Source organism: Schistocerca americana, chromosome 3 (assembly GCF_021461395.2).
Source record: "Schistocerca americana isolate TAMUIC-IGC-003095 chromosome 3, iqSchAmer2.1, whole genome shotgun sequence".
Lineage (NCBI taxonomy): Eukaryota > Metazoa > Arthropoda > Insecta > Orthoptera > Acrididae > Schistocerca > Schistocerca americana.
Genome location: NC_060121.1, coordinates 606,610,940 through 606,635,079, shown reverse-complemented (window position 1 = coordinate 606,635,079; position 24,140 = coordinate 606,610,940). Strand labels below are relative to the sequence as shown.

The window sequence follows — 24,140 nt, the reverse complement described above, 5'->3', positions numbered from 1 at the left end:
TTAACATAGACAAATGTAATGTATTGCGAGTACATAGAAAGAAGGATCCTTTTACTGTATGATTATATGATAGCGGAACAAACACTGACAGCAGTTACTTCTGTAAAATATCTGGGAGTATGCATACGGATTTGAAGTGGAATGATCATGTAAAATTAATTGTTGCTAAGGCGGATGCCAGGTTGAGATTCATTGGGGGAGTCCTTAGAAAATGTAGTCCATCAACAAAGGAGGTGGCTTACAAAACACTTGTTCGACCTATACTTAAGTATTGATCATCAGTGGGGATCCGTACCAGGTCGGGTTGACAGAGGAGATAGAGAAGATCCAGAGAAAAGCGGCGCGTTTCGTCACAGGGTTATTTGGTAAGTGTGATAGCGTTACAGAGATTTTTAGCAAACTCAAGTGGCAGACTCTGCAAGAGATGCACTCTGCTTCATGGTGTAGCTTGCTGTCCAGGTTTCGAGAGGGTGCGTATCTGGATGAGGTATCGAATATATTGCTTCCCCCTACTTATACCTCCCGAGGAGATCACGAATGTAAAATTAGAGAGATTCGAGCGCGCACGGAGGCTTTCAGACAGTCATTCTTCCCGCGAACCATACGCGAATGGAACAGGAAAGGGAGGTAATGACAGTGGCACGTAAAGTGCCCTCCGCCACACACCGTTTGGTGGCTTGCGGAGTATAAATTTAGATGTAGATGTAGACCCTCGTATAATGCAATATTTTCGTTGTTTATCTTTGCCAATGCTCCGCTTTGTGTGAACACCACTAGCACGGTAGTACTGTTGGGAGTTACTCGTCGACTAAACAGCTCAACTTCGCCCCCTTGCCTCACGCTGTGCACATCATTGGATAGCTCTAGTTCCGTCCCCTGTTCTGTTGCCATTAACAGCCAATATTGTTGTTGCATGGTAGACAATATGTGGGACGTCGAATACCGGAAACATCATCGGCCTCTTGCGACTTCGCCCTGTAGGGGTTATGTATTAGTGTGGAAAAAAAGGTGTAACACGCACGTTTGCATGGGCTCCCGTGGAAATGGTTAAAATATTTTTTTGGGAGGGGGGGGGGGGGGAGGGTTGAGAGGGAGAGGAGGGTAATAGCCGCCACGATGCCCCTCTTGCATCCCGGCAGCTGAGCGTGGCGTGAACCCCCGCCCCGCCCCGGCCCTCACCTGCCGCCGGAACCCGTCGCCGGGCGTGTAGCGGCGCGCGCACCTCTCGTCGCGATTCCTATAAATACCGGCGGCGCGGCGGACGGAAGTCTGGCCTGGGTCTGTGGGGAGCGGGGCGGAGCGTGGGCGACGCGCTACAAACACAGCCGGCCAGCCCGCGGCGGCTGCTGCTGCTGCCGCTGCGTCTTCCCCGAAACACGGCTCTCCTCAGCGCTGCGCAGCTCGCAGCCGATTAATCACTGCCCTGCGTGAGTGACGAGGCTTACGCCAGAGTCCCGCCGTGAAATACTGCTCGACAAACCGCTCTGATGAATGGCCGTTCCACAATCTTGCGTCACCTTTGTAGACTGCTTCCCGGAAAAACAGCAGCGTCTTCCTCACTGCTGACACTGACTGGTGCACAATGAAACCGGCTTCTGTGGTCTACCCAATGTATCGTAAGTCCCCGGCCTATCCTTATTGGTGTTTTGGTCCCCAGTCCAAAGAGTTCTTTCATAAAGCTCTCCGTGTTCTGCACAAGCTTCTTCATCTCCCTTTAATTATAGCAACCCATATCCACTTGAACCCGCTTGCTGTAGCCAATACTTGGTGGCTCTCTACAATATTTAACCTCCTACACTTCTCTCTACGAGGAAAACACCATTCCTCTGATGCCTCAAATTGTGTCGTATCGACCGACCCCTTCCTTTGCATCCTCCCCAATTCTATTCATTACCTTTTCATAGGTTACCCGATCTTATCTTCAGCATTCTTCTGTGTCACCACATTTCAAAATCATCTGTTCTATTCCTGTCCAAACTGTTTATCGTCCATGTTTCACTTCTTCAAAATCTAGAAAATTACATCCAGAAGTACTGCATAACGAAACTTCCTGGCAGATCAAAACTGTGTGCCGGACCGAGACTCGAACTCGGGACCAGGAAAGCTTCTGTAAAGTTTGGAAGGTAGGAGACGAGGTACTGGCAGAAGTAAAACTGTGAATACGGGGCGTGAGTCGTGCTTGGGTAGCTCAGATGGTAGAGCACTTGCCCGCGAAAGGCAAAGGTCCCGAGGGAGTCTCGGTCCGGCACACAGTTTTGATCTGCCAGGAAGTTTCATATCAGCGCACACTCCGCTGCAGAATGAAAATCTCATTCTAGTACTGCATAACATTTACATTTACAGTAATTGAAACAATTTTCTCTTTTCTACAAAATGTTTGTGCAATCGTGCATTTTATATCGTCTCTACATCGGCCAGAATGTGCTATTTTGCTGCCCAAATGGCGAAACTCATCTACTGCATTCAATGTGTAATTTCCTACATCTACACCTATATGACTACTCTGCAACAGCCGGCCGCTGTGGTCGCGCGGTTCTAGGCGCTTCAGTCTGGAACCGCGCGCCTGCTACGGTCGCAGGTTCGAATCCTGTCTCGGGCATGGGTGTGTGTCATGTCCTTAGGTTAGTTAGGTTTAAGTAGTTTTAAGTCCAGGGGACTGATGACCTTAGATGTTAGGTCCCATAGTGCTTAGAGCCATTTTTTTGTACTCTGCAACAACTCTCAAGTTTTCCCTCTGCCATTCCACTGCCGAAGAGCGCGTGGAAAAAGAACACTTAACTCTTTACATGCGACATCTGATTTCTTATGATGATCATTTATCTCTACGTACGTAAGTGCCAACGAAATATTTTCCCATTCGGACAACAAAGTTGGTTACTGAAATTTCGTGGGGATATCCCTTCGCAATGAAAAACGCCTTTGTTTTAATGATTGCCATCCCAATTCAGGTATCATATCTGTGGCCGTCTCTCTCCTACTACGCGATTATACAAAATGTACTGCCCTTCTCTGAACTTTTTCGGCGTCCTCCGTTAATCCTATCTGATGCGGACCCCACACTGCTCGGTAATCCTCCAGAACAGGACGGACACTATTCATCCCGTTCGAATGATGTTCCTGCGCCTTTACCGTGCCTGACAGAATTACAATGTCATTTTTTCCCTGCACGTTAATCCCTTTTCCAAAAGTCTCCTTGGTATCCTTTATTGCTTACTCAGTGTGCAGGATGAGTAACATCAGCGACACGTTATAACTCTACCTCACACTTTTCTAAAATACTACCCGTCTTTCATATCCTTTGAATTTTGCCGTCTGGTTTGTGTACAAATTGTAGATAACCGTTCCCTCACTATTTTAGTTATCCCTGCTACCTCTGGAATTACAAATAATGTATTCCAGTTTAGGAAACGGCCTTGCCGCAGTGGAAACAGCGGTTCCCGTGAGGGCACCGAAGTTAAGCGCTATCGGGCGTGGCCGGCACTTGGATGGGTGACCATCCAGCCGCCATGCGCTGTTGCCATTTTTCGGGGTGCACTCAGCCTCGTGATGCCAATTGAGGAGCTACTCGACCGAATAGTAGCGGATCCGGTCAAAGAATACCATTATAACGATCGGGAGAGTGGTGTGCTGACCACACGCCCCTCCTATCCGCATTCTCACCTGAGGTCCGATGGGCCACTTGTGACCTGAAGACGGAGTGCTTTATTCCAGTTTACATTGCCGCAGGCTTTGTCTTAACCTACAAACGCTGTAATTTATGTTTCTCTTTCTTCAGTCTATCTTCTAAGTTAAGTCGTACAATCAGTATTGCCTCGTGCGTTTCTAATTTTTGAATTTAATTGGTCCTGTGATGCCTCCTAAATTGCACCGAAAGTGATTGAATAGTCTGACAGAACCAAATTCTCGAGTCTTGCTTTGGTGAATTGCCACATTTCCATCACAGTAACTTCCGTTATACGTATATGTCGACTTCTCGTTGTAGGAAGATGTATTCCTCCTTCATGAATAAGGAACTTTCCCGCAGCGACATTTTGTTAAAAATTTTCCAGTTCTGAAACTTGCTTCACCCTTTATTTCAGCTAGTAATTGCATTAGGGATTCGCAGCGAATTGGGTAGCGTATCTCTATGTATGGATTTATACGGCCATATTCCCTGAGCTGTAAGTCCTGTAAGTCTGACAGACACTTCCTCACAGCGTAGCCGCAGTAACTTCGTGCCAGTATAACAAATAATGTCAGCACCATCTTCAAGCTCTATGGAACATTGACTTCATTCCTTGATCTGCGTCGAATCATTCGACTTGCCTCACTGAGGCCGGCCGCGATGACCGAGCGGTTCTAGGCGACTGTTACGGTCGCAGGTTCGAATCCTGCCTCGGGCATGGATGTGTGTGATGTCCTTAGGTTAGTTACGTTTAAGTAGTTTTAAGTTCTTGGGGACTGATGACCTCATATGTTAAATCCCATAGTGCTCGGAGCCATTTTTTTCGCCTCACTGAACGTATTCGGAATGCTATATAACTGTTCCTATTCGCTGTGGAAGCTGCAGGAAAAATAACTGAATATACCGTGCGACATCAGTCGAATACTATGTTACCAAATGTAATGTTCCACTGCACTAGTATCTAAAACACTCGAGGATCTTCAGCATAATCAGATGTTATTTTGCTGCTGGGCGACACATTTTATTTCGTAATTGAAGGAAATATTGTTGCTGCTTAAATAATAAATCCAGTGAAAATATTTCCAACCAAAAGAGTGTGTATCAGCGCCCATGTGCATTATTCCACCCCATCTCTCTAAGCAGTATCTCTCCATGATATCACTGTGTACAGGGGAGTAGCATCCTATTTTAAGACCCACAACTTACTAACAGACTAGCAGTTCCCATTAAGAATGAGTCGCCGCGCGGGATTAGCCGAGCGGTCTGGGGCGCTGCGGTCGTGGACTGTGCGGCTGATCCCGGCGGCGGTTCGAGTCCTCCCTCGTGCATGGGTGTGTGTGTGTTTGTCCTTAGGATTATTTAGGTTAAGTAGTGTGTAAGCTTAGGGACTGATGACCTTAGCAGTTAAGTTCCATAAGATTTCACACACATTTGAACATTTTGAAGAAAGAGTCATTGGTTGATAAAGGTGTTCCATATTGCTTAACCAATAAAAATATTATGAGAAATAAAATTGCGGCCATTGGAAATTGTTTTCGACGTAGCAAAAATGGCTAAATAAAACGTAGCGCTGTGTAATTAGGCAAAAATTATTTAAAACTTTTTCTTCTCTTCTCTGTGACCTTTTTTATTTGAGTCATCAGTCTTCTAACTAGTTTGATGCGTACTGTAATGAATACTTTTCCCGTGCCAAGCTTTTCGTCTTAGGGTAGCAGTTCCACCCTACGTCGCCAATTATTTGCTGGATGTATTCAATTTCCTGTCTTCTTCTGCAGTGTTTACCCTCTACAGCTCCCTCTAGTACCATGGAAGTTACTCGCTCATGTCTTAACAGATGTCCTGTCATCCTGTCGCTTCCTCTTGTTAGCGTTTTCCATGTATTAATTTCCTCATCGATTCTCCGGAAATCTTCCTCATTCCTCATCTTATTACTCTACCTAATTTTCAACGTTTTTCTGTAGCATCTCGAATGCTTCGATTCTCTTCTCCCACAGTCCATGTCTTACTACCGTACAATTCTGTGCTCCAGACATACATTCTCACAAATTTCTTTCTAAAATTACCACTGGACTTCTCTTTGCCAGGAATGCCATCTTTGCCTGTGCTAGTCTGCTTTTTATGTCCTCCTTGCTTCGTCCGCCATGGGTAATTTTGTTTACAAGATAACAGAATTCCTTTACTTCGTCTACTTCGAGATCACCAATTTTGATGTTAAGTGTCTCGCTATTCCCATTTCTATTACACCTCATTATCTTCCTCTTTTTCTGTTTTACACCCATTACACCCAGTACATATTCATGATATCTTCGGAATGGTGTTGTTGATGTTTTTACGAAGGTCTAATACATTGCCAGTCTCATACATTTCACACACCAACGTGAGTAGTCGATCTGCTGCCGCTACCCCCGATGATTTTAGAAATTCCGGTGAAAAGTTATCTATCCCTCCGCTTTATTTGACCTTATTTCTAGAAGGCTCCTTTAAATCCTAGTACTTGATCTCATATCTCTTCCCTGTCAACTGCTGCTTCTTCTCTTATTAAGTCATTCACGTGATTCACTGTCGGTTTCGCTCGTCAGGCGTGAGTGTGATCATTTAGTCATTGCCTGGCGCACGCTAGGAGTTGAAAATACCGTTCGGCACAATAATAAAAACATGAAGTCTACGTTAACACAATGAGAAGACTTTTTACGCAAGTCTGCTGTGTTGGAGGGGTTGGGGGGACGGTAGACACAGGTAAATATTCTGTCTGGCCCACTTAATGCGGTCACAATGTGACGTACTTCTTGCACTCCACAGATTTAGGGTCTCGTGCGAAACTGTGGGTGTTTCGGACCTCTGGACACCACCTTAATGTTGCACAGTGCTCCAGAACCGATATGGCGGTTCACGATTTCCATTTCAGGCTTCTAGCGGTTGCAGGGCGGACGTAGCAGATAAACTTCTGGTAAAGAACCTTCATCCGGAAATGAACCGTATGGATGTAAAATAAGTTTGAAGAGGGGGTCCCTTTCAAATCTCACGCTTCACAGCGGAGACAGTGAGCTGGGTGCTCTACAAGAGCTTCCCTACGTGGCGACCCTACTGTTCACTGTGCAAGGTGTGTCTGCTGAGGGCATCCGGAAACGTTCTCGATAAATGTATTGGGTAGCTCTACCATCACGTACCGTACTGTGAAGTGGGAACTTTAAAACTGACCCTATCTCCACATTTTCTATCCATACGGTATATTACTAGTCATGGGTTCCTTATCAAAACTTTATCTACTAAGTCCCCTCCACAACCTTTGAAGTCTGTAATAGGAATTATGAAACACCATGTAACTCTTGAAGATGAACGCTAAAAGTCGAGACGCAGCGCCAACGAACATACTTGACTAATAGCATATCAGCTCTGTAGATGATGATACAATATTACTGTATTCTTCTCTTAAGATATTTTGCAAAACAAATAAATTTCAAACCTGAACACTCTTTTGGTAAATTAATGGCTAATCTACTGCTTTAAATTATTTGCAGAGTGACACATCATAAACGCAAAACCAAAACTGCGTAATTCACTTGTCTCATTCAGTGGATGATTATCGATCCAGGGAACTTGGTGTATGACTGAAGATGCAAATAAAAAAAATCTGTTTCCAATCCCTAAGACCTTCATTACAACAGTTCATCATAGCACTGATTCTGAGTGACACGGAGAGATATTACGCTTGATTCAAACAAATTTCTGAGCTTGACAAACACATACTGAGTCATTATAACATAATACTTATCCAACTGTTACAGGTGCGTCAGCTATTTATAAAATTTTTAATAATACAAAAGCATATATCATCGTTAACGTGTCGAAATACAACGATAATTATTAATTTAGGAATTTCTAAATCACAGCTGTATGTAAATATCGAAAAATATCTAATGAGTTACATAGCGGTTTGTAAATTTTCAAATACAATTTTTATACTGATAATGTGTGTAAAAATCAATTCCAAAATTAATACTAACACTTTTACTAGGATTTTATTATTCTTATTTTCGCATATACCTGAATTACTTTTTAAATAAATTTTTTGTCATCCTAAGAGTTTATTCAAAAATTATTAAAACACTGCATATCTTTTATTAAAGAGACGTAAAATGTCATAAGAACTGAAATTAGCACACATTAAATATAAGACATGGAGAAGAAATTTAACTATCGCACTGAAATCAAAACTTTTCTGATGGCAAATAAATGTAAGTACGAAATAATACATTCGGTATCGGGTTGTTTACTAATCTGGTGTCTTAATCTTCAGTCACAATGCTATACCGGCAATTGCATCACACTGGATACTAAAAGCGTCACCTCGAAGCAACGTTTAGACAAGCTTCCCATTCGTCATCTTCAGGTAACGCCTGATTTTGTCGGAAGAGGAGTAGGGTACCTGTCGAAACGTTTCTTCAAGACGACATCGTCATTCGGCTAGTAAATCGACATGGCTTAACCAGTGAACTTTGCCGAGGACGCATGCTTTTATCATGTACAAGTAACTTTATCGGAACTGCAGCAGTGTTAACAGTTTTTAGGTTTGTCAGAAGTCCTGGCTGGTTGTGACGCACGGTGTGTGGTGTGTGTGTTGCAGACATGGAGGAGCTGTCGGCGCAGCTGAGCCTCATGTCGCCCGCAGTGGCCGCCGCCGCTGCCGCCGCCGCCTCCGAGCCTGCGGGCGGCTCGGCCGCTCCGGAATGCTCGTATCTCGAGCAGCTGCTTGGTGAGTACTCCGCTTGTGTCTTCCCTTCCTACAGCCAGGCCATGCAGACAGCATCTTGAGCACTGAAACATTCTCTTCGTCCGTACTCGTAGATATAGTAGCGTCGCCCAGAGTCCCAGCCCAGATGTGTATTTATTACTATCTTGTATTAGCCCATCTCCTCGTTCCCCCTCTCTCTGTCATTCTCGTGCTTCTCCCACTCTCTGCCCATCTTCTGCATTCCCCCCTCTCTCCGTCCATCCCTTCCACCCCCTCTCTATTTCCAACTCCTCCATCCTCACTCTCTATTGATTCCCTCGTCCCCCCTCTCTGTCCGTCTCCTCCTTCCCCTCGCCCTTTTCATCTCTGCCCCCTTCTCACAGTCCGTCTCCTCCACCGTCCTCTCTGTCCATCTCCTCTTTCCTTCCTCTTTCCATCTCCTCCTCTCCCACTACCTGTGTGTATCTCCTTCTTCCCTTTCTCTGTCTATCAATCTCCTCCTCCCCACTCCCTTCTCTCTCACATTATCACCCCCACCCCAGTAGGAGGCTGGTGGTTCTTACCCCCACAGTATTTCTTTCCAGACCCCACCACCTCTTAAATTTTCAATAAAAATCGCCAGCACTGGCGACCGAAGACTTTTGGCATAAGAAGTCATCCCCATTGGTGTGCGGACATTTGCCGCGCCGGACATTTGCCATGATTTTACCTGCTCCGGAGGGTTGGGTCCCTTGTCTCCCCCTGCTCCTCCTCCCCATCGCTTACTGACTCTTTCCGCTGGTTTACTTAACATAGAACCAGAATATCTTTGGATTTTCCGCCACATGTCTAGAGAGAGTTTCGTTGTGGAAACTATTAAATGCATCTCGCATTGAAATCCGCACCAAATTTCGAGCCTCAGTAAAACTTCGCCAATCTTGGAGGTTTTGCGTTCGCCTAAATTATACTTACCTTTTTCGGTGCTCCTGCAGCAGCTTTCTCTCGTGTTTTGTGTACCAAATGGGGATCGGTTCTGTCTCTTATTAATTTATTTGGTATGAATTTCTCGAGTGCTGTTGATACTACTTCTTTGAACTTAAGCCACATATGGTCTTCACTTACATAGTTTGGAAGGACTGGAGACCGTCTATCAGAAAGATGTCAACCGAATTTTTAGTTGCTTTTATAGATAGATATATTTCGCGTTTAGTTTTGGTGAATTTCTTTGTTACGGAAGTGAGCCTCGCTACGACTGTGTGTTCACTAATCCCTGTATCCGTCGTGATGCTCAGGATTATTTGTGGCTAAAAAGTCAAGTGTGTTTTTGTAACCATTTACAATGTGAGTGGCCTCGTGAACTAATTCTTCAAATAATTTTAAAAAAAGCGTTTAGAACAATTATGGAAGGTTTTTTCTATCTACAGTAGGGTCTGAAAATGAATTTTTGTCAACGTACGGAAGGTAGATTGAAGTCACTGCCAACTATAATTGTATGAGTAGGGTACCTATTTGCGATGAGACTCAAGTTTTCTTTGAACCGTTCAGCAACTGTTTCATCTGAGACCGGGGGTCGGTAAAAGGAGCCAGTTAATTTATTCCGGTTGTCGCATATAACCTCTGCCCATACTAAGTCACAGGAACTATCTGCTTCAATATCGCTTGTGAGCTGGAACACACATTACATTATTTTTCCTTAAGTTGTTCCTCTTGTTTCTGTTGTAGTGCAGATCATTACAATTACGACTTTTCCCTCCAAAACTTAGGATGCGTTCCCTGTGACCCTGTAAATACCAGAGCTAAACAATGTAGAACAACAACGTACTTACAAGTAAAGCATTCTGTATTACTTCATTTCCTTATTTCTAACATTTTTAAATTGTACTTCGACTTTAGATGAAATGTCAATCATAGATGTTCTTATCTCCATTTAGTGAACGTATTTTCAGTCATGTTTTGAACATTGTCCCGCTACACTTTATTAACTAATATTTCGCCGAAAGAGATATCGCATTTTAGAGAGTAAATTAATATGGAGTATGTTGTTCTTCTTTTCAAACATTCACATACCCATTTATTCTTTCCTTGTTGTCTTTTGGGCATGCAGTTGTAGTAATTGAAGTAGGCACAAATGCAGTGATCAAAAAGAAATGATTAGCTCACATTCGCATTCTCTTTACATCGTTCCTTTCTTGCTGCCCCCATGGCGATGGACTGTTTCTATCGGAATCAGTGAGCGTGAAAGGAAGCTACCGTACATACGGAGGAATCTATATTTATACTTGGCAAACTAATTACATACTGACATAATCGTCGGTATTGCTTTCGTTTCCCAAAAGTTATAAATATTTCGATTTCGGAAAAGAAGCTCTGTGTTGGCCAAGATGTCGAAGAAGAAGGTCCCTTACGTACTAGTTGTATCGAGTAAAATGTGGAGATGGCGGTTTGAAAGCGGACAGAAGAAGTACGAGGAAGGGCGTCCCTTACCTGAGGGATCGCTGCTCAAGCTACCCGGCGAAGGGGCAAGTGTGGCAATGTCCGGCGTGGCAAATGTCCAGCATTCCCCCCACTCAGCCAACGGCCTTGTCAAAAGAGGGTTGAGGAACGGATAGAGATTCAGGGCACTCTGTTGCCCTTGGGATGGGAAACTGCCTCTAAAGGGGGAAGAATCAGCATGGAACGGATAGAGATTCAGGGCACTCTGTTGCCCTTGGGATGGGAAACTGCCTCTAAAGGGGGAAGAATCAGCAATGATCAACGAAATGAGGATGCAGAAGGCAATGGAAACCACTGCTTCAGAGACACATAATGTGTATCCACCGGCCATTTGACCTGTAACTGAAAAAAGTATAATGATGATCTCTCCATTGGCAAAAGACGCCAGGCAAGTCTCCCATTCGGGTATTCGGGAAGGGACTGCCAAAGGGGAAACGACTATGAAAAAAAAGACTGAGTAACCAACGAAGGGATAACGTTCTACGGGTCGGGGCATGGAATGTCAGAAGTTTTAACGTGGCAGGGAAGCTAGAAAACCTGAAAAGGGAAATGGCAAGGCTCAATGTACACAACTAGCCATTAAAATTGCTACACCACAAAGATGACGTGCTACAGACGCGAAATTTAACCGACAGGAAGAAGATGCTGTGATATGCAAATGTTTAGCTTCTCATAGCATTCACACAAGGTTGACGCCGGTGGCGACCCCTACAACGTGCTGACATGATTAAAGTTCCAACTAATTTGTCATACACAAACAGCAGTTAACCGGCGTTGTCTGGTGAAACGTTGTTGTGATACCTCGTGTAAGGAGAAGAAATGCGTACCATCACGTTTCCGACTTTGATAATGGTCGGATCGTAGCCTATCGCGATTGCGCTTTATCGTATCGCGACATTACTGCTGGCGTTGGTCTAGAGCCAATGACTGTTAGCAGAATATAGAATCGGTGGGTTCAGGAGGGTAATACGGAACGCCGTGCAGGATCCCAGCGGCCTCGTATCACTAGCAGTCGAGATGACAGGCATCTTATCCGCATGACTGTAACGGATCGTGCAGCCACGTCTCGATCCCTGAGTCAACAGATGGGGACGTTTGCAAGACAACAACCATCTGCACGAACAGTTCGACGACGTTTGCAGCAGCATGGAATATCAGCTCGGAGACCATGGCTATGGTTACCCTTGACGCTGCATCACAGACAGGAGCGCCTGTCATGGTGTACTCAACGACGAACCTGGGTGCACGAATGGCAAAACGTCATTTTTTCGGATGAATCCAGGTTCTGTTTACAGCATCATGATGGTCGCATCCGTGTTTGGCGACAACGCGGTGAACGCACATTGGAAGCGTGTATTCGTCATCGCCGTACTGGCGTGTCACCCAGCGTGATGGTATGGGGTGCCATTGGTTACACGTCTCGGTCACCTCTTGTTCGCACTGACGGCACTTTGAACAGTGGACGTTACATTTCAGATGTGTTACGACCCGTGGCTCTACCCTTCATTCGATCCCTGCGAAACCCTACATTTCAGCAGGATAATGCACGACCGAATGTTGCAGGTCCTGTACGGACCTTTCTGGATACAGAAAATGTTCGACTGCTGTCCTGACCAGCGCATTTTCCAGATCTCTCACCAATTGAAAACATTGGTCAATGGTGACCGAGCAACTGGGTCGCCACAATACGCCAGTTACTACTCTTGATGAACTGTGGTATCGTGTTGAAGCTGCATGGGCAGCTGTACCTGTACACGCCATCCAAGCTCTGTTTGACTCAATGCCCAGACGTATCAAGGCCGTTATTATGGCCAGAGGTGGTGGTTCTGGGTACTGATTTCTCAGGATGTATGCACCCAAATTGCGTGAAAATGTAATCACATGTCAGTTCTAGTATAATATATTTGTCCAATGAATACCCGTTTATCATGTGCATTTCTTCTTGGTGTAACAATTTTAATGGCCAGTAGTGTAGATGTAGTGGGAACCAGTGAAGTGAAATGGAAAGAACGCAAGGGTTTCGGTCAGACGAGTGTGGGGTAATAACAACAACAGCAGACAATGGTATAATGGGAGTAGGATTCCGTATGAATAGGAAGGTAGGACGAGAGTGAGTTATTGTGAAAAAATCATTGACGGGGTCGTTCTCATCAGAATTGACAGCAGACCAACCCGACAAAATAGTGCGGGTATACATACTGACGACGCAAGAAGAGATATAGGAAGTACGTGAGGATACTGAACTGGTAATTCGGTACGTAAAGGAAGATGAAAATCTAATAGCTATGTGGGATTGCAATGCAGTTGTAGGAGAGGGAGTAGAAGACAGGGCTACGGGAGAATATGGGCTTGGTAATAGACACGAGAGGGGAGAAAGACTAATTAAGTTCTGCAATAAATATCAGTGGTAACAGCGAATACTCTGTTCAAGAATCACAAGAGGCAGAGGTAGATTTGGAAAAATGCCTGGAGATGCGAGAAGTTTTCAATTAGATTACATCATAGTCAGGCGGAGGTTCCGAAATTAGGTATCGGATTGTAAGGCATATCTAGGAGCAGATAAAGACTCGGATCACAATTTAGTAGTGATGAATAGTAGGCTGAAGTTTAAGAGACTAGTCGGGCAGACTCAGTGCGCAAAGAAGTGGATACGAATGTACTACGTAATGGAAAGATATGCTTGAAGTTGTCTGATGTTGTAGACGCTGCGATAGCGGTAGGCAGTATAGCTGAAGAGGAATGGACCTCTCTAAAGAGAGCAGTCACAGAAGCTGAAAAGAAAACCGTAGGTACAAGGAAGGTAACTGCGAAGAAATCATGGATAATACATGAAGTACACCAGCTTATCGACGAAAGAAGGATGTACAAAAATGTTTAGGCAAATTCAGGAACACAGAAATATAAGCCAAAGAGGAGCGAAATAAATAGGAATTGCATGAAAGCGAAGGCAAAATGGCTGCATGAAAAATGTGAAGAAATCGAAAAAGAAATTAGTGTCGAAAGGACGGATCCAACATATAGAAAAGTCAAAATAACGTTAGGTGAACTTAAGAGAAAGGGAGGTAATGTTAAGAATTCAATCTAAATTCCACTGTTAAATGCAGAGGACAGATCATATAGCCGGAAAGAGTACACTACGAGGGGGAATACTAGTCTGACGACGTGACAGAAGAAGAAACAGGAGTCGACAGGAAAGAGATACCCAGTACTAGAATCTGAATATAAAAACTTAAGATCAAATAAGGCAAAAGGGAGAGATAACATTACATCGGAATTTCTAAAATCATTGAGTGAAGTAGCAACAAAACGACTACTCACGTTGATACGTAGAATGTTTGAGACTGGTGGTATACCATCAGACTTTCTGAAAAGCATCGTCCACACAATTCCGAAAAGTGCAAGATCTGAGAAGTGCGAGAATTATCGCACAATAAGCTTAACAGCTCATGCATCCAAGTTCCTGACAAAATTAGTATCCAGAAGAATGAAACAGAAAATTGAGGAATTGTTAGATGGCGATCATTTTGGCTTTAGGAAAGGTAAAGGCACCAGAGAGGCGGTTCTGACATTGCAATTGATAAGGGAAGCAAGACTGAAGAAAAATGAAGACACGTTCATAGGATCTGTCGACCTGGACAAAGCGTTCGACAGTGTAAAATGGTGCAAGACGATCGAAATTCTGAGAAAAATAAGAGTAAGCTATGGGGAAACGTGGGTAATATACAATATGTACAAGAGCCAAGAGGGAACAATAAGACTACAAGACCGAGAACGAACTGCTTGGATTAGAAAACGTATAAGAGGGATGTAGTCTTTCAGCTCTAATGTTCAGTCTATAAATCGAAGAAGCAAAGAGGAAAATAAAAGAAAGGCTTAAGAATGGGTTTAAAATTCAGGGTGAAAGGATATCATTGATAAAATTCCCTGACGACATCACTACCCTCAGTGAAAGTGAAGAAGAACTGCAGGGTGTGTTGAATGGAGCGAACAGAATATGGATTGGGAGTAAGTCGAAGAAGACCAAAGTAATGAGAAGTAGCAGAAATGAGAACAGCGAGAAACTTAACGCTACAATTGTGATCACGAAGTAGGCGAAGTTACATAAGCAACAGAATAACGTATGACGGACGCAAGGAGGACTTCAAAAGCAGACTAGCATTGGAGAAAAAGGCATTCATAGATAAGAGAATTCTGCTAGTATCAAACAAAGGTCTTAATTTGGGGAAGACGTTTCTGAGAATGCACGTTTCGAGCACAGAATCGAATCGTAGTGGGACATGGATGGTGGGAAAACCAGAACGAAAGAGGTTCGAAACCTCTGAGATGTGGTGTTACAGAAGAGTGTTGAAAATTACGTGGAGTGATAAGGTAAGGAATGAGGCGGTTCTCTGCAGAATCGGCGAGGAAAGCAACATATGGAAAACACTGACAGATTAAGGGACAGAATGATAGGCCATCTGTTAAGGCATCAGGGGATAACTTCCATGGCACTAGAGGGTGCTGTTGAGGGTAAAAACTGTAGAGGAAGACAGAGATTTGAATACATCCAGCAAATAATTGAAGACGTAGGGTACAATTGCTGTTCTGAGATGAAAAAATGGTATCACAGCAGAGAAATTCGTGGCGATCCGCATGAAACAAGTCGGAAGAGAGATGAATAAAAAAAATTGTACCAAATTTGGCTGAAATCGTTCCAGGGGTTTAGGATAAGCTATTCACCTATTGCAACGTCCGTGTAGACGCAGATGTCAAAAATGCTTCACGTGTATTTAAGACAGTTCACATATATTTCTATTCATAATTCAGCTGTATCTCTAGCGGATTTCACCTTGTACTTTCATTTTCGTTCAGCTCAATGTTTATGACGTTGTATTTCCTCAACTATGTATCGTACAGTGATATAATTTTGTAGGTATATTCAGTCGTATATGTGGCTTCTGTATGCGAAATGTGTTATGAATAGAGTTTTTTGTTAAGAAGTAACAAATTAAAATATCACGCCTGAGGCGGCAATTTTACTTCATAAAAATGTTCAAATGTGTGTGAAATCTTATGGGACTTAACTGCTAAGGTCATCAGTCCCTAAGCTTACACACTGCTTAACCTAAATTATCCTAAGGACAAATACACACACCCATGCCCGCAGGAGGACTCGAACCTCAGCCAGGACCAGCCGCACAGACCATAACTGCAGCGCCCGAGACCACTCGGCTAATCCCGCGCGGCTTTACTTTATAAACAGCGAAAATGTAGTAAGCAATAATTTTTTTCCCTTTCACCATATTGTGGGGGTTGTCAGCGAGGAAAACTTCCATGAAGGTGTGAAATTGTGTGGAAAATTTGTTCCAAGTGTCGCATTCTCAAAAGCTGGAAGCCTAAAATATGGACATCTGTGCGTCGTGGGCTACACTTCTTTTTCACCCCTACCTCTTTGAGAGGTAGATGTATATAACGTAGCCTGTGTCTTAATTCAGGGTACAAGTGATCTCTATTCCGCATTTCATATAAATTCATCTAGCCGTTTCAGCGAGATTCACGCACACACACACACACACACACACACACACACACACACACACACAGACACACACACGTAACCTTCGCATTTATAATATGTGTAAGATATAAGATTACTGATAGTAATGTTGCAGACAGACTGTTAATGATTCAACTTCTCCCTAGATACGCATTGTTCCAGGCATTGCTGGTCCTTAACTGCGTGAGTGTCCGCAACATGTCGTGTCTCGGTGTCTGTCAGCAGAAGGATTCCCCTGTCCGCCAGTACATAGCAGAAACGAATTAGTCCGCAGTTGACAGTGTTCTCTCTTAGCCCTCTACACTGTCGGCAGATGTACACGGCGAGCTGAAGTAAGCAGCGTGGAAGCAGGAAGAATCCAAGTTTATGAGCACCATCTCGACGTTGCCGTGTGGTCTTGAGAGAGGAAAGTCAAGTGGTTGTGCCTGTGTGGTGGCGGCCTATCGCAGTATTTGTTGTGTCCCCTTGCTTGGTATACAACAGAAGTGGAGATGTTTATTGTAATAATCGGGAGTTTTCTCAACATATGAACAAAGTTCTCCCCTGTTTGCATCAGTTACAGCAACAAGGCTTTTTCTCCTCATTGTGAAGACATCCACACAAACGAGAGGGAACTTTAATGTTACATTGCAGCTTAGAGCTTTCCTAGCATGGTCGGGCTTCCAGTGAGGCTCTGCCTTCCAGTCTGTGATGTCAGACGCCGATAGAACTCCTGGTTGGCCAGCGCAGGCAGCATTCACAGAACCCTACAAGGCAAATAGCAGCGGAGCTATCACCCGAAAATACGCAAAGTTCCCTGCAGGCAAGCAGTTTAACAGCCACCGGTGACTTCTTGGGCCGGCCGGAGTGGCCGTGCGGTTCTAGGCGCTACAGTCTGGAACCGCGGGACCGCTACGGTCGCAGGTTCGAATCCTGCCTCGGGCATGGATGTGTATGATGTCCTTAGGTTTAAGTAGTTCTAAGTTCTAGGCGACTGATGACCCTAGAAGTTGAGTCCCATAGCGCTCAGAGCCATTTGCCTTCTTGGGAGCTGTCCTGCAGCCATGAAATAAACTTACAGCCGATCTTACTCTGTGTGACACGAACACGAGCTTGAATAAGAGTCGTGCGTCTCGCTTTGTCCCGTGAAATAAACTGAAGCGTCTCACGAATTCAAAGTGAATAATTAAGAGCCGTGTAGCTGTCTACACACTTTTAGGAAAATTATGAGTTCGAACCATTGGAGTGGAAAATGCCGCCGCCAAAGCACAGGGAGTGAGATTCGCTGTAAGCGCACTTGCTGGTTACTTGTTGGTTTCTCTGAATGCTAGCTGCGCTGGCCAGCCAGGAGTCCTGCTGGTGTTAGGGTGTCACAGCCTGGGAGGCACTCAGTAGGAACATAACTTCAAAGCGCCTTTCAATTACAGCTGTTGTCTCCACAGTTGAGTAAAGAAATAATTAATGCTTTCATTTATGCATATATGCAAGAGTCGCTCTCTCAGTTACTCTACTAAATATTTGTTCTTGAAGCTAATCGTACCCACTCCCTGCTAGCCAGCAGGCAACGTCGTCAAGTTTAGCTCCATCCAACTAAAAACGGAACCGTAACTGAGAACGACCCATGATTATGAAAAAATGTACACAGCGCAAAACAATTAAAGGGTCCAGAATGATATTTTCACTCTGCAGCGGACTGTGCGCTGATATGAAACTTCCTGGCAGATTAAAACTGTGTGCCGGACCGAGACTCGAACTCGGGACCTTTGCCTTTCACGGGCAAAAATCTCATTCTGGAAACATACCCCAGGCTGTGGCTAAGCCATGTCTCCGTAATATCCTTTCTTTCAGGAGGGCTAGTTCTGCAAGGTCCGCAGGAGAGCTTCTGTAAAGTTTGGAAGGTAGGAGACGAGGTACTGGCAGAAGTAATTCTATGAGGACGGGGCGTGAGTCGTGCTTGGGTAGCTCAGTTGGTAGAGCACTTGCTCGCGAAAGGCAAAGGTCCCGAGTTCGAGTATCGGTCCGGCACACTGTTTTAATCTGCCAGGAAGTTTCAATTAAAGGGTCGCTTGTTCGTACCACGTAACTATCTACCATTGCAACGCAGAAGTGTGGAATTTGGCTCAAAGGTCCCTACAACCTTCCTCTGTAACAGTGCATAAACTTGGCGTCGTACTACGTCACACTCGCACTCGGCGACGCTTCAGACAGCAAGGTGCCGACAAACGCGAAAAAAAGGCGAGAACTGAGTTCGTGTGCGGTGTAAGATGGGTTAATGACGTCAGATTGGCACCTTGTTTCACCACAATTCTGCCGAAAGCCAACGTGGACGTGTCACACGGCGGGAAGGTCGTCACACCGCCTCTTACCCGCATTTGACCCCTTCTTTCCACGCCTCTGTGATGCAGGTCAGAACTGTGACGCCCTTCGATGAAATCTCGCGGTTTTCCTATGGATGGGCGAGGAAACATTTCAGACACACCGCTGCCCTGAGTCGATACGAAAAGGCATCAGGAGACGGTGTAGAGGGCCTCGATGGAACCTCTCCTAAAAGGGGCATTCATTTACACACATTTCGAGTTCAGAAACGGACAGAGTCGCTTTGCAAAATGACGACGTTCTCGACAACCTTTCACACTGCTGTTACCTTTGTTAAACAGTTTAAAAATATACCTGTACATAGGCAGCCGGTCACTGATTACTAAAGATGTTGGACGTTATGCACCATGAAGGGCTTCGGTTGACCACTGGGGCATTCAGAACTAGCCCCATACCAAGCCTCTGTGCAGAGGCTGGTGAACCGCCACTTCATATGCGGCGGCGACTACTTACGGTGCGCCAGGCGTATAAAACTCTGTCCACACCATACACACCTGCATACCATACCGTTGCTCAGCTTCCTCTGGCACGGCTATTTCATAACGGGCAACGTGCGACGCGGCCCTATGGGATTCGCGCACAGGATTGACTCTCTGCGATGGCTATGGCTGGTCTTCGTGTTTTTCGTCGCGGTTGGAGCAGATTTCCACCTTGGCTCCTCCGGAGACCCAGACTTATTTTAGATTTGACTAATTTTAAGAAAGATCGTATACCAGATTTTACATTCCAATCTCAGTTTTTCAGCATTTTAGATGCGCATCATAGTTTTACCGTCGTTTACACTGATGGCTTCAAACAGGAGTATTTCCTTGGCTGTTCTGTAGTGTTCCCTGATCATGTTACCCGGATTCGCCTCCCTGATGAATATACTGTTTTCACAGCGGAGCTCCACGCGATCCTGAAGGCACTGGAGAGGATGAATCGTGTACGGGGCAATCGATTTCTCCTCTGCTCCGATTCTCTTAGTGCCTTACAATCATTTCAGAATATGTACCCAACTGAGGAGATGGTCCAGCTGATATATGACCAACTGTACTTGCTCCAACGGCGAGGTAAGGAGGTGTCCTTTTGCTGGATGCCTGGTCATGTAGGAATATGGGGCAATGAACAGGCCGATCGGGCTGCCAAGGAAGCCTGCAGAGAGCAGGATGTGGTCCAGTGTTCTATTCCCTTGCAGTCTGTCATTTCTGCACTCCACAAGAAGTGCATGGAGTTGTGGGAGGAAAAATGGCTGACGGTGACGGCCAATAAACTGCGGTTGGTGAAGTCAACAACTCGGCCGTGGCGTTCCTCCTGCCGGCTGCTCAGGTGGGAAGAAGTGACCCTCACGCATCTTCGGATTGGGCAATGTCCTCTCACACATAGCTTCCTATTACGGCGGGAGGATCCCCCGTTTTGTGATGCTTGTGGTGTGAACATCTCTGTCCGGCACATTTTAACAGACTGCATTTTATACCGTGATGCAAGGGCAGAAGCACAAGTTGATGGGGATCTGCCCTGTGTTTTAGCTAATGATGAGACGTGTGTGTCTAGGGTTTTAAAGTTTTGTGATGTGTCTGGACTCTGGCCTAAACTTTTAGGCTGGAGGTTTTAGTGTATTGCAAAGTGGCTGGCTCCTCCCTTTTTTCCTTGCGGTCAGCCAGCCACTTTTACTGCTATATTGTTTTAGCTCCCTCTACCACTTTCTTCCTGTGTTGTCCATGTTTTACTGCTGACGGCATGCTTCGTCCCACGCTTCGGTGTGGGCAGGCACATATTTTTCCAAGCTTGTTACCTGTGTTTTACGTTCTGTTTTATCTTACTGTTCTGTGTATTTTCTTGACAACAATCTCAATCTGTTACTGAGCGGGCGCTGAAGACCTCGCTGTCGTGCGCCCGTACAACCCTCTCCACACCACCACCACCACCACTGATTACTAGGAGCCGGTGTGACGCAACCATTTCGACACCCTTGAGCTGTGTGACGCTATGTTGCTGAACTAGCGCCTGCTCGCCGCGTGTGAAATCTAAAGGTGTCGAAAGGGTTGCCTATCCGACCGGCGTTTTTAATTTCATCTACACCTGTTAAACGTTGCCCTTCTTAAAATTTTCTTTACTTTTATGAATAGTAAAAAATAACATAGGGTCACATCTAGCGAATTTGGAGGCTAGGGCGTAATTACAGTGTAGGTTTTGGTTAAATATTCACAAACAGGAAATAGTGTGTGAGCAAGAGCATTATCGTGGTGGAAAAGCCATGAATTGTTTCGTCTCATTTCTTTCTTTTTTTTCTAATTGTTTCACGCAAACGGCGTTGAATTTGATCGGTGTCCCAAGAACTCATGCTGCGCTGCGCCTTTAAAATCGAATAGTACAGTGAGCAAAATCTTCACATTTGACCGAGCTTTTTTCGATCATGATGATCCAGAACGCTGCCACTGGGACGATTAAGAGTTTCGACGTCATATCCCTAAACCACCTGCATCGTTGTTGACTTCATGTAGCGGTTCCTGAACAATGTGCGTTCGCCGCTGTTTTTATTTCAAATTCAAAAGTTTTGGAACAGATTTTGCTGTCACATTACTCATTTCGTACCCAAAACATCCGAAAACATTATATGGCTTGAGCCAGTTCTCTGCGGCTTGCCTGATTGTGATTCTCCTATCATTCATAATCATTTTAGTTTCACTTCTTCCGATATTTCGTCGGTTGATGACGTTCTAGGCGTCCAGTGCGCTCGTCACCTTCAGTATCTACATGGACTTCTTTGAAACACTTTTACCCCACGTAAACCATTGTTTTACTCATAGCAGACTCATAAAAGGCGATATTTAATTTTTCTAAAACTCTACTACGCTTTATTCCTTTCTTATAACAAAATTTAGTACAAATTCTCTTCTTCATTTACATGCAAAATAAATAACTGCCGGTACTACCAAAGCATCTGTAACCTTTCTGACAGCTGGAACAGACCAAATATCCGATATGGCTAACACTGTACCGATACTTTTCGAACTTATTTACCAACACAATAAATAAATTATTGCGCGAATCTAACACAACACGCAAAATTACACGATCTCTGCTACTTTTAGAATACGCCTTGTGTATGGTGGGCTGCTATGGATAAACTGCGAGAGTGGATCTAGTTCTGCCGAGTGATTATGATATCAATCAACACTTGAGAAGCAATATAATCGATCTGTAGTCACCAGTACATAATCAGTTCTATTTACCAAGGCTTACCAATGTACTGAAATATGCCTGATACAAAACAGGATATTTAAAGGGTCATCCGCGATAACCTGAAATCCTACTGAATTTTATTTTATGCCGGCCGCTGTGGCCGAGCGGTTCTAGGCGCTTCAGTCTGGAACCGCGCGACTGCTACGGTCGCGGGTTCGAATCCTGCCTCGAGCATGGGTGTGTGTGATCTCCTTAGGTTAGTTAAGTTTAATTAGTTCTAAGTTCTAGGCGACTGATGACCTCAGAAGTTAAGTCCCATAGTGCTCAGAGCCATTTGAACCATTTTTGAACAGATTAAATAAAACTTCCTGTACAGTCTGCGTAGCTTTCTATTAAGTTATTTTCTCAAAATTAACATTGAAGATTGTGCGATTGCTGCCTATTTGCAGGGGAGTCTCTTCTGTTTGTGTTAGCCCACAATGCTGTTACACTTGTACGAATACTGGCCACCTGTCAACGTGGGCTAGGTAAATCTGTCTATTGCTTCTTTTTAAAACAGCTGCAACGGTGAACATAGTATCTCCGCAGCAAATGAAATTAGGACCTGAAATGTGATACAAATGCCACAGCAGTAATGTGTCCCAAAAAGTTAACCTGAGGTACGACACTTAAGTTTGCAAAGGAATCTGCATCACATCTACATCACTAATCCGCAATACACATCCAAGCGCTTGACAAAGGGTTCATAAAACGAATTTCAGACTATTTGTCCGGCGTTCCTCTCTCGAATAGCACGTGGGAAAAATGAACACTAAAATCCCTGAAATTTTATAAGAAGATCTCGCCACAATGAAAACCGCGGTTTAATTATTGCCGCCCAGCTCACGTGTCATATCCAGGGCACTCTCTCCCCTATTTCGCGTTCGCGATAATGCAAAACTTTGTCGATGTCCTCCGTCAATCCTAACTGGTAAGGATTCCATACCGCGCAGTAATACTCTAGCATCGAACGGACAACCTTAGTGTAGGCAGTATCTTTAATAGATTTGTTGTATTTTTATAGGTGTTCGCCAATAAAACGCAGTCTTTGGTTCGCATAACCCACAACATTTTCTGTGTTTTAATCAAATGAAACTACATGGTTCCAGAGATAGTTTTGAGTCTCAGACATACGTGATGTATATATGCAGACTGAAGCAACGAATGTAAAATTTGTACCAAGACCAAGATTCGAACCCGGGTCTCCTGCTCACCAGGGAGATGTGCTAATCACTGTGTCAGCGTGGCTGTATTGAGGGGGGGGGGGGGGGGGGGAGGCGTACCATGGTAGTCTGTGTACTCCTACAAAGCCCGTACCAAGGTGGCGTAGTGGTTAGCGCGTGTGCCTAATGAGCAGCAGACCTGGGGTCGAATCCTGATTTTGGTACAAATTTTCATCTGCCACTTCAGTCTGCATATATACATCATTTTCCGTGTGCTGGTTCCAATGTCAGTTTTTCGTAATTGTAATCCCTAGGTATTTAGTTGCGTCGACAACCTTTAAATTTGTATTCTTTAGCGTGTAACTGAAATTTAGCGTATTTCCTTTAGTGCTCATGTGGAAAACACACTTTTTATTGTTGTGGGTCAACTGCCACTTTTCACAATACAGATATCTTGTATAAATCATTTTGTATTTCCTATCGATTTTCTGATGACTTCAGTAAACAGCAAACGACAGCATCACCCGTAAGCAGTCTAAGCGGATTGTTCATATTGCCTCCCAAATCGTTAATACACTCCTGGAAATGGAAAAAAGAACACATTGACACCGGTGTGTCAGACCCACCATACTTGCTCCGGACACTGCGAGAGGGCTGTACAAGCAATGATCACACGCACGGCACAGCGGACACACCAGGAACCGCGGTGTTGGCCGTCGAATGGCGCTAGCTGCGCAGCATTTGTGCACCGCCGCCGTCAGTGTCAGCCAGTTTGCCGTGGCATACGGAGCTCCATCGCAGTCTTTAACACTGGTAGCATGCCGCGACAGCGTGGACGTGAACCGTATGTGCAGTTGACGGACTTTGAGCGTGGGCGTATAGTGGGCATGCAGGAGGCCGGGTGGACATACCGCCGAATTGCTCAACACGTGGGGCGTGAGGTCTCCACAGTACATCGATGTTGTCGCCAGTGGTCGGCGGAAGGTGCACGTGCCCGTCGACCTGGGACCGGAC

General features: G+C 44.8%; 1 protein-coding gene across 1 annotated transcript in view; it reads left to right on the top strand.

The window, feature by feature from the left end:
* LOC124606679 (homeobox protein B-H1) overlaps positions 1 to 24,140 on the top strand; it is a 455,998-nt gene that overhangs the window by 413,532 nt on the left and 18,326 nt on the right. Inside the window, exon 3 of the mRNA XM_047138693.1 lies at positions 8,289 to 8,417. Within this exon, the coding sequence (XP_046994649.1) occupies positions 8,289 to 8,417 (129 nt within the window). The remainder of the gene's footprint in view (positions 1 to 8,288; positions 8,418 to 24,140) is intronic.